Raw genomic sequence first — 15,996 nt, forward strand, 5'->3', positions numbered from 1 at the left:
CAAAGACACTGGTGCAGCTGGTGAACTTTTGACAGGGCCAGTAAGTTTTACTTGGGAGCAAAAACTTGACACATTCAATAAATATGCAGAAGTGCACAGATATATACAATATTATTTGAATAGTCAGTGGGTGGTTGGGTAGATAATAACATTTTCCCTTAATGAATGTTAGTCTGGTTTCAATTTTTGGCATTTACTTTCAGAAAAATTCAGAGGGGCAGTATAGTAATGAACTTCCAGCCCCAAAGCTCGATTTTAGGATATTTTTCTTCAAATATTTAGCATCTTTCTTGATTTGCTTGCCCATCTTCTCTACCTCTGCACAATTAACAGTGTGAACTTTAACCACAGTGACATTTTTCAAGGGCACTAGGAATTGTTTCCTCTCTTTCTTTTTTTTTTCTGTATTTATTATGTTTCTTTTTTTATGACTGACTTTCACTGGTAAGTATTGTTTTAAATTGAAATCAGGTGAAACATTAGTGTTTACTGTGGAAACTGTTGTTCTGTACAGATGCGTAATCTTATGATATCCAGAACCCTTTCTTCTGTCTCCTGTTGGATGTTGCTCTGCATTAAGAAGACGACTTGGTGGTCAAAATTTTTAAATGTGGATGTCTAAAGTCAGGCACCAAAATTCATGTTTAGAAGTGCTGGGCATCCACTGACTTCAAGTCTACTCACCTATTTAAAATTAAATACCCTACTTAAGAGTTTTGCTGGACTGGTCTAGTGTACTCGGCACTTCCAGGATCAAGAGCTAAATGATATATTCTTGTAAGCAAAAGAAAAAATAAACTCTGAACTCATCTGCCCTGCAAAGGAAAGGAAAGCAAAAGGGAAAGAATTTTGCAAATAGCTCCTATTATAAATAATGAGGAAAACCCCATTTTCAAAAGTCATTAGATACTAAGGTCTCTACCGTCCATTGAGTGTCAATGAGACATAGGGATTTAGGCTCCTAAATCACTTAGGCATTTTTGCCCTTTTTGATAGAATTTATTAACTATTCCCTTAAGCAATATCTGGCAATACTAATATATTCACTTATGGATCTAGTAAGGTAATGTGTTAATATAGTTTTTGCCATTTGGGTGCATAAAAAAGATGTATATTATTTAAGTGCTAATTACTTTTGCTTTGAGATCAGCACAGTTGTGATAATTTTTATATAGTTTCCCCCAAATAATCTCCGCTAAATGGGGTTGATAATAGGGATAGACAAAAATGCTTAGTTTAATGTAAAAACCCACCTCCACATCCCAAAACCATTGCTCTTCTCTTAAACTGAACTAAATCTATAAGTTTTTTGAGGTTTGGGAAAGATTTTTGTTAGGAACCTTCCTGATTTTCTAGGTTCCAACATGGCCTCTATGCCTTCCCAAAATATACACTCACTCTCTCCCCTTACTACTGCTGTCTTCTTGACTGGATGGCTGGCAATCTTTTACCTCTTTGTGGAACCCTTGAGGGCCTGTTACCTTGAAATTGGAAGAGGTGGGGTATTGTCTTTGGGAATTAACCAGGCAGTCAGTCCCCTTCTCCACTCTAGTAAGTCCTATTGATCTACCGCTTTAAAATTAATGATGCACCAAAGACGTGATGCTCCAGAATGCACTGTGTGATCATTAAATCAACTCCTGCAAGAAAAAGCTGATTCCTCCCTCCTTCCCTCCCTCCCTCCTTGTGAGATCAGTTTTTCATGGGAGTTATGAAATTTCAGGATCTCGAATGGCACTCTTGGGAATAAGCTCCTGGCTGCCTTTTACATTTTTAAAATGAAAACAAATCTTCCCACTGCTGCCCCACAGTGCACCAGTGGTCTTTCGAAATCCACAGCTTCTGTAAGCTGTGCCCGGGAACTGTGGGATAAGTATCCAGAATGCAATGCCTTGAAACTGTTCATGACAGGGCAAGCCTGCAATGGCTCTTTAACCCCTTCAGCTGGGCTAGTTTGTGTTTGTGAGTGAAGTAACAAATGCCTGTCCTCGAGTGCAGACACAGCCATCATATCTTTGGTTGCTTGATATTGCAGTATATGGTATCCAGGAAAACAGTTTTGAATGCTCCATCACCACATTTAAACTTCTCTCATCATTTGTACAGTCATTTTTCTTTCTCATACATATTAATTTGTGCAGCTAAACACACAGTACAGACTAATAAACCTTTCAATGAAGTTACATCATACTCTCTTAGTCAAAGATTACAACATTTTATTTTACCATAGTATCTAATCTAAAACATGAAAAAAGGAAAATGTTAGTACATCATGTAAATAATTAGATAGATAGCTACAACAAGACTAGCGTGTTATTTCTCTGAAATGTAGTATAAAATGAACACAGGTTTATTTTTACAGGTTTGTTTTGTGTGGATTTTTCTCTTAACACTTTTTTTACCAGGAAGAAATTTGAAATGATATTTATAGAGTGGCTCAGAGTCATTCTAATTCAGGCCTTTGCACTGACAGGAAAGCCTCTGAGCTACAAATATTTTTCCCCTGTAAGCATTACACTTTTTTTTCTTTTTACTTTCCCTTCTACTTATTACTAATTAAGTAATACTAGGGGAAAACACTTCCCTCCTATAATTTGAACTACAGCAGGGTTAAACCAAACAGGCAAACGCTTGTCTTGACTAATTTTCTGTCATTAATCTTATTAAATTAGAACAGGATTGCAAGATAGCCTGAAACCACTACAGCACTCAGAATTCTTTTCAGACTGCTGTCTGCAAATGGCAAAATATATATATTTTCAGGTAGTGGAAAGATTTGTTGTATTTTTTTTTTTTTGGTTAATATAAAACTGCATGTACATTTGCAACAGAAATATTCATTGCTTCAAGGGCCAGAATTAATGCAGGAAGATGAACATTTTACCACACTCATGGTGGCTCCATGTTTTATTCTTTGTGATAGTTAACTTGCCACCTAGTCTGTAATGATCACCCCACAAATGGGATTCCCTATAATAATAAGAAGAAGGTCTGATGAGGTGAGCCTCTGGAAGCCCAGGAGTGTTTCTCTCTCGGTGATGTGGAACAGCAAATGGGAAGTGGAACTTTATTTTAAAATGGAAGATTAGGATTAGGATGTAGGAACACGTGAGAGAGATTGGAAGGACTACTGAAGGAATGCAAAGCAGACAGTTCAGTGGATGTGGGGAAGGGGAAAGGGAGCCGTCCAAAGACTTCATGAAGAGTCACTGGTTTCACATCTGGCTTTTGACCACAAGGTCTTGCTGTCTGGCCAGTGACTGTGTGTATTTAGCAGTATGAGAAAATCAGAAGCTTTCAGATCAGGAAGAAGGGAACTGAAGCGCACACAAACTGAAGAAAATGTGAGAGTGAAGGATGGAAAATATCCAGGCAAAATGTATTTGTTTAGGTAAATTCATACATACTGTTTCATTCTTTTGATTTTTTTTTCATTGTTACTTTCTCTTTATAGTAGGTATTGTGATATCACTTTATACACCTCATGCCAGGCAATCAAGTCACCACCATATAAACCCGACACACTCTGAACTCTCTGATCACATGAGTTTTAGGAACTGGCAGGTGAAATAACTGCCCAAGCGCCTCAGACTGATTCTTTATTAATTATTCATATTTATTTTCATGTGCCAAAAGTGCTGAAATACTGTGAGCGGCTGTTCACATAGCATTTCTAGCCTGGCCAGAAACAGGAAGTACTGAAAGAACTTTCAACAGAACCTGATGCAAAATTTGGGGTTGGAAATCTTGCAGACACAAGGAGATTTGTTTAACTTGGTCAACAGGGAGAAGCATGCTTTGACAGGGTGCAGTAGCCCCGTCTGATCTCTGATGAACAAAGAGTTAATTTCAGTAGATTTTTTCCCCCTCCCATTGTACAGATGCTCATGGAAGGGAAAACTGAGCTGAAGTTAAGTGTTTTCACCAGTGACCAGGCAATGACCATTCTCCCTGTCATTCATCCAAACATTTTGGGTAATTATCTGATCTAAACCTTCAGACCTTTTGAGATTCACAATTGTTAAATGAAAACATTTGCTCCTGAACACAAGTGTTCCTAATAGGATGCAGACCTGCCAACTCTTGCAATTTTATCCTGAGTCTCATGATAGTTGGTTGTTTTCTTAAAGCCCCTGCTCTTGTTGTCAAGTGATTTTTTGAGAATCTCAGGTTTCATTTTTTTAAAAAGTAAATTTCTAGCCCTTACAAAAGCTTGAGCAGGTGAACCCTAAAGGTTGAAAAATTAGAAGGCAAATAAAAAGCTACCCAAAATATATTATTTTAAGTCTAACTTTTAAGACAATTTCATGAGGTTTTGGACCTGCCTCATGATTTCTGAACACTTGCAGTTGGCAATATTGGGAATGTACAACTCGGTTACTCTACTGTGGTCAGTCAAATTGTGGATATGTGGGTCCAATTAATCAAACCACTTGAACACATGCTTAAGTTCATCCCTATTCAGCAAAATACTTAAGCGTGTACTGATGTTCATCCCAATTTAAATTAAACAATTTAGGTTAAGTTGAATTAGGGTTTGTAGAGTCAAATTTAAAATCTAATCACATGCAATAATTTTGTGACATGACAGGGTGGGGTCCCACTGCCGTCTCTTTTCAACCAACAAACCACTCAGAGACCATCTTCTGCTCAAACCACCTCAGGGGTTAATTCACCGTGTTCCCACCACCACCTGTACAAACTTGTGCAGCTCTATATTTTATAATGTCATACAATCCTTAGTTTGATCAACGGTGGAGTGAGGAGACAGAAGATATCTTCTCCCTGAAAGATCTCTCCTGGCTCTGACTCTGAAAAGCCTATGGATCTGTCTCTTCCTCCCCTTGCCTTTTCTACCTCTTGGGTAATGGGCTAATTAGCCTTTGGGCTCTGCTCAACCCATCCCAATTCACCAATTAGGCACAGCTCTTCCTAGTCAGGGCTACTCCAGCACACTACTTGTAGTTGCAGTGACCAGAGTGCTGCACCATTTGCTGTTTCCCAGCACTCTCTCACAGACATGCATTAATATTCTGTGTTACACATACTGGGATACTGTTCATAATACACCAGACCAGATCCAACAGAGTGGGCAACCTAAAGGAATATTGGTGGTAAACTCAATAATCTGAAAAGTCTGTGCAGCTGTGAGTGATGAGTGGGATTTTCCTGAAGTTTTGATTTTTTTCCGGCTCTTGTGAGAGGTTTTATTTTTAATCAACTTCTCAGGCACCCCAGAAATAAACGGAGTAAAACACATGTACCATTGCAGTCACAGCACATTTCAATGTCACAGCTTGTATGTGAAATGCACAAGCACTCACGTTTTAGAGAGAAGGAAGGTTGTTTGATTTTATTTGCATATTATCTTGCTGCTGATTAGGATGGTGGTTAAAAAAAAATGCAGGGGAAATCCTAATCTTCAGGACTAAAGAGGAAAAATAATGTTTTACAATCCTAACAAGGATAATAGTAACCTTTTAAAATAAAATTTTACCCCTTCTACTGAGTCCAACAGTATGAATGTTCATGAGGTGAGAATCCTTTTACACTCTGAATCCACATTTGAAACTTGATCGATTTTTTTTTTAAATTTATTTACATGGAAATTTCTGAGTCCTTTTCGTAGGTAGTGTCCACCGTGCTTAAAAGTGACTTCATGTAAGATAAGTATTTTATAAGACACCCACCATAGGTGTCTAGGTGCCATGCGGGGATAGAATGGAAGCAAGAGCTATCAAATCCAGGTTATCAGTAAGTGCAGAAAAAAGATCATTGTGCTCTCCCAGCATCCACATCCTTTTTTCAAGTTCTGGAATGCAACTAAAGTTATTATCTATTATGAAGGACAATCCACCATGACAGATCCTTCCCCTTCCCCAAACGTCCTGCTCTTGGTTTGGAGGATGTGGTGATCAAATCATTGTGGTGGTGTAGTCACTGTCTCTAAGCGTGTCCGCGTGTGTCCGCCTCTAAGTGTGTCATGTACACATAGGGCCAGAGATTGTAAGGTCATGGTTTTGACTCTAGCATTGTGGGAGTTCACTTTCCAGCCTACTTTAATGTAGGCAAACCCTGTTTAACCTAACTTTCGTTAACTAAAACTCTGGGTTAACCTAGAACAGGAGTACTTGTGGCACCTTAGAGACTAACAAATTTATTAGAGCATAAGCTTAACTACCAGCTTAGATCTGGTCCGCTGCCACCACTCCCAATGTGATAATTCCCTTCCCTGGGTAGCCTTGAGAGACTCTTCACCAATTCCCTGGTGAATACAGATCCAAACCCCTTGGATCTTAAAACAAGGAGAAATTAACCATCCCCCTCCTTTCTCCCACCACTCCTGGTGGATCAAGATCCAACCCCCTTGGATCTAAAAACAAGGAAAAATCAATCAGGTTCTTAAAAAGAAGGCTTTTAATTAAAGAAAAAGGTCAAAATCATCTCTGTAAAATCAGGGTGGAAAATAACTTTACAGGGTAATCAAGCTTAAAGAGTCCAGAGGAATCCCCTCTAGCCTTATGTTCAAAGTTACAGCAAACAGAGATAAACACTCTAGCAAAAAGGTACGTTTATCTAGGTTAACCTAGAGTCTTCCCCAAATTCCACGAGTACGTTTTATTGCATTGTCAGGCTTCAGCCTTGTGAAGCAAAAGCTTAGGGGGTCACTAGGACTGAAGCGCCTAGCTATCTAAAACCATGATGATATGAAGGTTTCTGATGTCTCTTTTCTCTGACCACCAGACCTTGGGTTAACTTGGCTTTACCTTTTCTAGATTATTAACTGTTCTTTACAGAACATCACTGTGTATTAAAAGATTTTATTTCTTGTGATTTTAAAAACGTATGTAGCAGGTTAGATTAATGTGCTCTTCATATCTAGTCTGTATCAGATGTAATGTCTCTTTTCAGCAAGGTGGTCTCTACTGCTGTAATGCCGGTGTCAGTGATGCCAGTTGTAATTAAAAGTTCCGTTTGCAGTTGCATCTCCCCTTTTGTTCATACTGAGAAATGCTTCTTTCCTCATGAACTTTTCACATTACTGAGCAAAGTGGGTGGAGTTTTCCCTTCCTATTGTTGTAAAACTTTGATGATGGTAATAGTGAGTGAGTTTCTGTTGGCTCTGAAGAGCCTTTTGTAGACTGTTGGGTGTTAAATGGGGCTCACTGCTCAGTGACCTCCAACAGCAACTGACGTCTCCTGATCCGAGCACTTCCTGTTGTTTTACTGGTGACCGTTGGTTTTCTATTAAACTCATTTGGGTCCTACTTACTTTTAGCCTTTGCCCTTTAAAGGGAGGGGCTAATGTTAGTTTTGGCTTCTGAATGAAAATGTTTCTTACAGGCTTCAAGCAGAACAACTGCAAAAAAACCAAACACAAAAGTTAAATCACAAATCATATTTAGCATCCCAATGTTACTCTTTACAATGCTGTAGGCATTATAGCACTGCTGCAAACATTAGTGCAGTTAATGTCTACAGTATACAAAAATTAAATGTTTCCAGCCCCAAGCAAGCAAAAGCCATGAGTCAGCCCTCCCTCCCCCCCCCCCCAAAAATCATGTGATTGGCTTAAAAATCATGAGATTTTTAAAAAAAAAAGTTTTGTTTTTGTTTTTATTTGCCTGCTGGATTCTGAACCTTTAGGGTGCACTTAGGTCATATTTTCAGGTTTTCTGCAGAACCATGTAGACTAGAATTTATTTCTTTATTTGTTAATGAAAGCTGAGATTCTTATGAAATTAAATGATTCCAGGAGCTGAAGCTTCAGGAAAAATACCATATATTGTATGGTAAAAATCAAAAGAATTAGCAACAATGAATATATTTCAGATAAAGGGCACGACAGGTAAAGGGCACTTCTCTCCTGTTGCAGATGATTTAGATTTAGATTATTTAGTTTCAATCACAAGTGCTGCTTTTCAGAGCTTAACCCCACAAAAGCATGGAATTTCACTACCCCCACCCTTCAGTGCTGAAGTATTGCAACACACCCGCTGTTCAAAGCTCCCATGCTTCGGCACAGGCTTAAAGGAATAAAGATAGTTTCAGTCTTAACTCTGAATTTTGTAGGTTTCATGAGTCAGATCTTAATATTTTTTTGATAATTTCTTTTGAAACAGGCCAAATCCACAAACTTCCGATCTGGACTTTCAAACTCCCCAAAATTAAGGACACATTGGCTCTAGTGATCCAGCAAGTCATTTGTATTATTCTTCAGATCTTGCCAGTTTGGACTGTGCAAACCGTGTTGAAAGGATAAAGTGGGAAGCACAGACACAAAATGTTTCGGTACACCCAACGAGTTCCTACAAATTACATTAATATTAGAGTATCAAAGCAGGTAGGAAACTAATTTAGGCCCCAGTTCAGTTAGACACATGCCTAATTTTAAGCATGTGGGTAGTCCCATTCACATTGGGCATGTGCTTAATTACCTGGCTGAATTAGGGCTTAAAACTGAAGAGCCTTTTCTTAGCCTATGTCTACACTTAAAAAGCTAGTGTGGCACAGATGCGGTACTGCAGCTGCACCATTGTAGCACTTTAATGTAGCCACTCACTACAGCCATGAGCGGGGTTCTCCTGTTGTAGTTAATCCACCTTCCCGGGAGGCTGTAGCTACATCGACAGAAGAGTTCTTTTATTAACCTAGTGCAGTCTGCACCCACGGTTAGGTTGGCTTACCTACATCGCTCTTGGGTGTGGATTTTTCACACCCCTGAGCATCGTAGATGGGTCAGTTTAACCTTTTAGTGTAGACCTGGCCTTAAACTGAGCATGAATTAGACTATGGCAGGATGGAATAATAGTGCTCTCAAACAGAGCTCAGCTTTGGTAAATTAAGAGGCAGATACTTGGTTTCCTGTGAGTTTTGCCTTAGCTGTAAAAACAAAAAATATTTTTAAAAATAACATTTTTATTGACTTCATACCAAGCAATGAATAAAAAGCACGTGGGCATATCTTTTAGAAGATAATAAGACATTGGAAATACCAATAAGCTGCTAATTTTATTTTATTTTAATTTTTTTTCAGTATTGTGTGTTTAACTTGGAAGTCCCATGTTTTAGGACTTACAAAGCCCATGGACTTCAAAGGCCATTGTTGCGCCATTCTGGTCAAACTGCTGCCTTTGTTCCTGGAGTTAATGAGTTTATACAGTCCTGCAGAGAGAATTGACACCAGCCTCAAATAAATGAAAACAAGCCAAATGCTACTAAGATCAGAGCACTAAAGTAATTATGGGTTGATTAAATGTTTATCTTCTTTACAGGTGGGAAGGAAAGAATGAAAACGAGGTAGGCCGATGCAAGGAGACCGGCAAGATTCATGTGACAGTCGATCTCAAATACTACAGGCCAACTGAAGTGGTAAGAAAATGCCTTCTCTCAGCTTTGCAAATGAATAATCCAATCATTCAGCCAATAAATTGCTGCATTTGACCAGCTCTCTGTGGAAATGGTTCTAATTGCACTCCTGCTGCCAGCTTTCAAATGCTCTAAATTAGGCTCCTCATCAGCCCCTATTCCCCCTCCCCCCCACCCTACCCCCAAGCAAGTTATCCAAAAACAAACAAACATAACAACAATTTCTGGAAAAAATCTGGAGGGCCACATTTGCAAGGCAATAATTGACACAGCTGCAGTGTTTAAGCTACTTTTCCTAGCACAGGACAGAAGGAGCATGTAGGAAACTTCACCATGTAGGAAACAAAAAGAAAAGTCAAATCAAAATGTTGTCTCTTTTTATTTAAAATGCGGTATTTGGTCATCTCTCTCCTGTTAGGAAAAAATGGAGAGGTGCGTTGATAAATTTGCATTTTAAAATATTTCCTCAACATATTAAAAAGGAAAATAGCTTGTAGCTTAATCTATAAACTCCCTCCATTGAATAGCCTCGGTAAAAATTCCATTTTTGTGACCTTTGGTGGTATAATAGTTATGAAATACTCTTTTTAAAAAATGTTTATAGGGTCCAACTTAGCAAACTCTTACTCCCATAAGTAACTTTTATTCACTTGAATACTCCTATTGAAGTCAACAAGGATACCAGTGTGGTCTGCTGGATGGGGCCAATAATGTGTTTGTTCTAATTGAATAGAGAACTTGTGACAAAAAAATTAGTGAATGATTTATATGCAGCCAAGTGGGGTAATGACAATACATGGTGCAGGCATGGGGCGCAGCCCAGGTTTTTAGACCAGGAGAACAATTGTTCACTGTGCTATCGGCGAGTGGGTGTGCCCAAGAAAGGATGTGTTCAGTCTCCTGAGGAGGACACTACCAGCCCTGCTGGCTGCTGACACAGCATCAGCTGTCAGTGGGTCCATTCAGAAGTGCTGGCATTCACTTCCTGATATGAGTGAGGTGCTACAAGAGCACATTTGTCTTAACACAGATTGCGGGGGGGGGGGGGGGAGGGGAGGGGAGGAAGGAGGGTGGCATGTTTATAAATGAACAACAGTTCCAAGCTGAACATTCAAAAAGCAATAGAAACTTTGTTGTAAATAACTATTCAAAATTGCTGGACTCTTATACCAGAACCATTTCAAAAGCTAAGAAGTCATTAAGAATTGCCTGTCGTTCTATACTTGGGCAAGGTGTCGGAGTGATAAGAGGGAAATAAAGACAAAAGGACTTGCTGAACAGGAAAAGGACACTTCACCCAAGAAGTCTGTGCTGTATAAGCCACTTTCCTGCTTTGTCATCAGACCCCCAATACTTTTCTCTTTCCTTGCAAATACATATTCACTCCCCTAACTCATTGGAATTATGTATCTGCTTCAGTGACCTTACTCTAATTCTACTTTACTCCATCTGTTTGCTGCTTTCCGCTTGAAATAGCTCTGTCCAGGATCTCCCCACTCTGCCTTACCTGTCCCCTTTTTTACAACACAAATTCTGGATTTCAAAACCATCTGCACTGTGAATAGATTGTTCTGCGGCTGTGTTATTGCTCTAACAGGTAAGCATAGATTCTTCTCAGGACCACTGATTTGTGCACCTGCCTGGGTATATGTGCTTGCAAGTGCACTTTGGTGTTGGTATGCATGCAAAGTCCACAGACCTTTGAAAATACAGTCCTATTTAGCTAACATAAAGACTTCTCTTGAACCATGAGAATAAAAAATAATCTTTAGTGTTTCCTGAAAACAATAAATATATTTGAATTTTGGAACCCACCTAACTGCCACAGCTATACTACCTCTGAGGTCATAGTGTCCTTACTAATGAAACTGGAACTGAATGCACTATTGCAGAGGAGCTCTCACAAGGTTACGGTACAAAAATAAATATCAGTGGATGAACCGCCAAAAAAAAAAAAAGTTTCCTTGTGCATAAGCCCAATGAAACAAAGCAAACCATTAATGTGGAATGCTCGTGCTGTTGAACACAGAGGCAGGGGTGTGTGTGTGTGTGTGTATGCACGCCCAAGGAGGGAGGCAGGGGCTGATGTCGGGGTTTCCCCCTCCCCCTGCCTCAGGACTGGTTGCTTCCTGCCACTGTCTGAACTTACAAGATAGCACGCTGACACACTCTCTGTCCCCCAAAACATACTTTCTCTCTCCCCCCCCTCCATTCACACACACCCTGTCACACACTCCCCCCCACATACACATACGCTTCAGTTGAAAATCAGCTGGCAATGTAGTAGGATGCTTATGGAACAATGGGATTGGGAAACCTGCATCATTTGATGCTGTGCCTGCCCCATGAGGCATTACAAACCCTTCTCAAAGCACCCTGCAGCCTGTTGCACAGTGGGCTAGCTACCACAATGCACTGCGCTCTTTGCCGTTGCAAGAGCTGCTAATGTGGACGTGCTCCAGCATCACAAGGAGCGTAGTGTGGACACACAATAGCAGTTTAATTCCAGCGTTTTAATAAAAGTGGTATAACTTGTGGCGCAGAAACTTGCCAGTATTAGACATACCCTAAAGCTCAGACACTAAACTTCAATGCAGAGAAGCTTTTTCTTTTTTAAGGTTAATGTAATATTCTGAAATGTACAAACAAATGGACACTGATACTACATACAGTTCTGACTGCATGGATGAGTTCATTTTTTAAATGTATTTATTCCAATCAGTTAGCACTCCCTCTGCTTCAATACTGAATTGAAAAGCTTAGCAGCTTTAAGCATCCACCCAGCACTGAAGAAGAAACCTTGAAATGTGAGACTATCTTCTGGCTGAACTAAGTAAACTTTGTGAATGCCTTGCCTCTAAATCTGTTGGCTGTCTTTGGATATTGAAACCTTTGACTGCTTTGGGGCCCCCTGGTACTCAGGGGCCTTGGGAATTTTCCCCTTCTGACCCTTCCCCCCCTCCCCTTGCTGATCACAGACCTAAAATTTCTTTCTATTTGTATTGTATCCCTCTCTGTATCCAGTCTGACTTTTTTTTTAAATGTATAGACAGTATAGGCGGATGGCTACAAGGATTTTTGTACAATAACCTTTATACCCTTCTCATAGTCAATAGGTTTCATGAGTGCTGTGTCACAATCCCACATACACTCTCTATGGGTTTGTTGCCTTTGTGTTCTGTGATTATGTTTTCAAACAGTGTGCTGGCATTTTAAGCACATGGCTCCTTTGCTAAGAAGTGCATGACTAAAACTCCATGTGTACCGCTTGGACAATATAGTGATAACCTTACTGTTTCATTTGCTTACAGAATTCAAATCCCTGTGATTCTGGTCTCATTAGCTCTCACTCTTTACTATGGGCAAAATGTTTAAATGTGGATGCTTGAAATAAGGCAGCTTAATCCATTTTTAGGCACCAAAATAAGGGATTGAGTTACCTAGAGCACAGCATGTCTGAAAAATCATGCCTTTTATTGAGGTACTTAAATACAAATTTAGCCACCTAACTTTCAATGCCCATTAGAAAAAAATTGGCAGTATCTCCCATTTTTTGATCTTTCAAATGTGGTTTATCATTAATTTGCTATCTTCTCATGTACCTAATATTAAAAGCAAGGAATGGCCCAAAACTAAAAGACATCCTAGTAATATCTGAAGAAATTCAGTAAGCTAGCTCTAAGCAGAAACCTCCCTCCAAGACTAACACAATGGCTGTTTATAATCAAATTATGCTTCTTGAGGTGATTTAGCAAAATTGTTTCTAATATTTTTCCACAAGTGATGTTAAGATAACTATTCTATAATTGCTCCCTCCCATGGCCCTCTGTTGTAACAAAATGTTTAACACTTCCCAGACCTCAGGAATCTGATCTGTCGTCAGAGAACTTAAAAAAATACCAGTTAGGATTTCGCTAATTTCAATCTTCATTTCTTCAAGGAAAGGAAAGAATCTCTTTCACCTTGTGGAAATATTATATGTAATCTAAATCTAGCGCTCTGTATATCATAAGTGGAATCCTTTTTCCCACACAGTTCCATTGGCATTTTAGGGTTTGTCTAAGATGGGAAAATTTACACCCTGGATTAAGTTGCATTGATACATTGTATCTACATTAGGGGTTTGCACTGCTGTAACTACTGCTTATATCAATGGACATTTCCCTAATGTAGAGATGCCCTAACACTTCTCTCTTACCAGAAGACATATCATTGGTCTTGAAGCAGTTGTCCAGCCTCTTCCGTAAAGAACAAAGGCACACTAACCTGTTCCTTTTGTTATATCCCCTACTTCCAATTCTGAACAATTTAGGGGAAGACCATTTCTTTCTTGTTTGCCTTTCTAGTGTAGCTATACTTGACAAAAATTGTTAGCTGGAATGGTCTTGACAGCAGAATGTCCAGTAATTCTTTGTCTTCCTGTAATTATCTGTTTAATCTGCTCTTGCTTGTTTTTAATAGATATCTCAATCCTGCTTGCCAGCTTGTTTATATTGTGAAAGGATTGTTTTTATTTATTTATTTATTTATTTATTTAAAGTCTTCTACTTATTGCTTACCCTAATCTTTACATCCCTGCTTAACCAGGATAGCTTTAAATTTCACTCTCTTTAAATGTTTTTCAAATATTCAGCTCTATGTTTCCCATACTTCGTAGCATTACAGTAAAAATTCTTGGGGCATATCACATTCCCCCAAATTCAGATCTCCTGGAGTCAAAGATGTTGGTAATGCGTCCTTTAAGTTTTCTTGCCCTAAAGAGTATTTAAAATCTAATGAAACTGAACATGGAATGAGAGGTGCTACTGGACCAATTTCTACTGTTAGGTCCAGAATTGTGTCTGACCCTGTACACTGTTCAAATGTCGGTATAAGGAAACCCATTATTCCCTTCCTTAAGGGCCTATTTCGTCACCAGTAATTTGTAATTATGCATATGTAATTTGCATTAATAATCATGAGAGTTAGATGCTAGCTTTGAAGGAAGAATAACTGACCTCTCTTATCTATTTTAAAAGAAAATCTTGATCTGCTTTCTTTTCTTGTCCTGGAAGTCTGTGTCTCATCCGATAATCACTACCTTGGTATATGATTACCCTTGCTTGTCCTTAACTCTTCTCCAAACTGACTCTGCTGCTGTGTCAGCCAATATATTTTTATCATCACTTAGTTCAGACTCAGTATTATCCCTCAGTTCCATTGCCACCCACCCCTCTTCTTCATTTTGCCTTTGTCTGGTAAACTCTGTCTTCTGGTATTAAAACCCTGCAGACATTTTTCTATTTCAGTCCATGTGTTTCTTATGTCAAATGCTTCAGAGTTACCACTGAAAACATACATTTCTGATTTAGTTATATGAGAATAATAATGTGTTCCTGTGTTGTGCTTTTCATAAGGAACTCTGCACTGGACAAACATTGAATATTTAAGCATCTCAAGGATGTGAAATAGATAAGAGGCACTGCTGCCTTCCAGTTTCACTAGTGAGTAAATTGAAGGACAAAAAAAGCTAAGCAACTTGCCTACTATCATGAGTCAGTGGTAATGCCAGGAATAGACCTGAATAGCAATGTGCTCTAACCATGGGCTTAAGTGCTTTGCCAAATCTTCATATGAAGTGAAGCAGTGCAGCTCAAATAAAAATTGGCCCAATTAAGAACAGAAGAACGGCCATGCTGGGTCAGACCAAAGGTCCACCTAGTCCAGTATCCTGTCTTCCAACGGTGGCCAATGTCAGGTGCCCCAGAGGGAATGAACAGAATGGGTAATCGTCAAGTGATTCATCCCTGTTGCCCATTCCCAGCTTCTGGCAACTGATCTAATTGATCCAAATATTTGTGGAGATTCAAAAAATGTCAATTGTTCCTTTTTCTTTTTCATTTCCATGCACTTCTCTAGTGAGGAGTGGACATGCTGAAATACTCCAAGAGAGCCTGCTCTCACCATTCCATATGTATATGTCTGTGTATATATGAAGTTGTTTTGCTTTCTTTTCTTGTCCCTCCTTTGCTTTTCCTTCTCCTATATTCCTTTAAATTCTTTTTTTCCTTGAATATCACTGCGTTCCTAGGTGAAGTATGTGAAGATCGTTTTTGTTATCAGATTGTCTTTTTTGCAAGATGTCTTCCACCCTGCTTGTCTTCATCGGGTTCATGCGCAATTCTGCTCACTGTCTTATTAATCCTCTTAATAAGTACCCTTGTCCTTTCCTTCTGCTGTAAGACTAACTACTACCCTGGCATTCATCCCTTTGTATAGGAGCGCTATCCACAATGCATGCTTCAGATACTCTTCTGCTTGTTGTTGTTTCACAATTTGCTCATTACATCATACTTGACAGTCCCATCTTTTAAATCCACCTCAGTGACATTCAATACTGGAATCCTGCTGAACACTACCATTATAATCATCCCATGCTATGCTTCTCAGTTAACCAGTTGCTGCCCTTTATGTCGTCCCATGTTTCCTCTGCTGTGCCTCCAACGTACTCCTCTGGCAACTTTCACAGCTGGTCCTGCTCCTCCTCATGCCCTGCTGTCATTCCTGAGGTTTAAAATGAGCTGTGTGTCATCTGTGAACTTCCCGTATTCATTGATCTTCCTGAGAACATCTCTCTAATACTGCCAT

General features: G+C 39.3%; 1 protein-coding gene and 1 long non-coding RNA gene across 2 annotated transcripts in view; one reads left to right on the forward strand and one right to left on the reverse strand.

The window, feature by feature from the left end:
- GMDS (GDP-mannose 4,6-dehydratase) overlaps positions 1 to 15,996 on the forward strand; it is a 534,521-nt gene that overhangs the window by 438,646 nt on the left and 79,879 nt on the right. Inside the window, exon 9 of the mRNA XM_005307071.5 lies at positions 9,276 to 9,372. Coding sequence (XP_005307128.1) covers positions 9,276 to 9,372 — 97 coding nt within the window. The remainder of the gene's footprint in view (positions 1 to 9,275; positions 9,373 to 15,996) is intronic.
- The window catches only part of LOC135981613 (uncharacterized), a 75,642-nt gene continuing 61,703 nt past the window's right edge, over positions 2,058 to 15,996 (reverse strand). The window contains exon 2 of the long non-coding RNA XR_010598711.1: positions 2,058 to 7,360. This is a non-coding gene — a long non-coding RNA (uncharacterized LOC135981613). The remainder of the gene's footprint in view (positions 7,361 to 15,996) is intronic.

This window comes from Chrysemys picta, chromosome 2, assembly GCF_011386835.1.
Source record: "Chrysemys picta bellii isolate R12L10 chromosome 2, ASM1138683v2, whole genome shotgun sequence".
NCBI lineage: Eukaryota > Metazoa > Chordata > Testudines > Emydidae > Chrysemys > Chrysemys picta.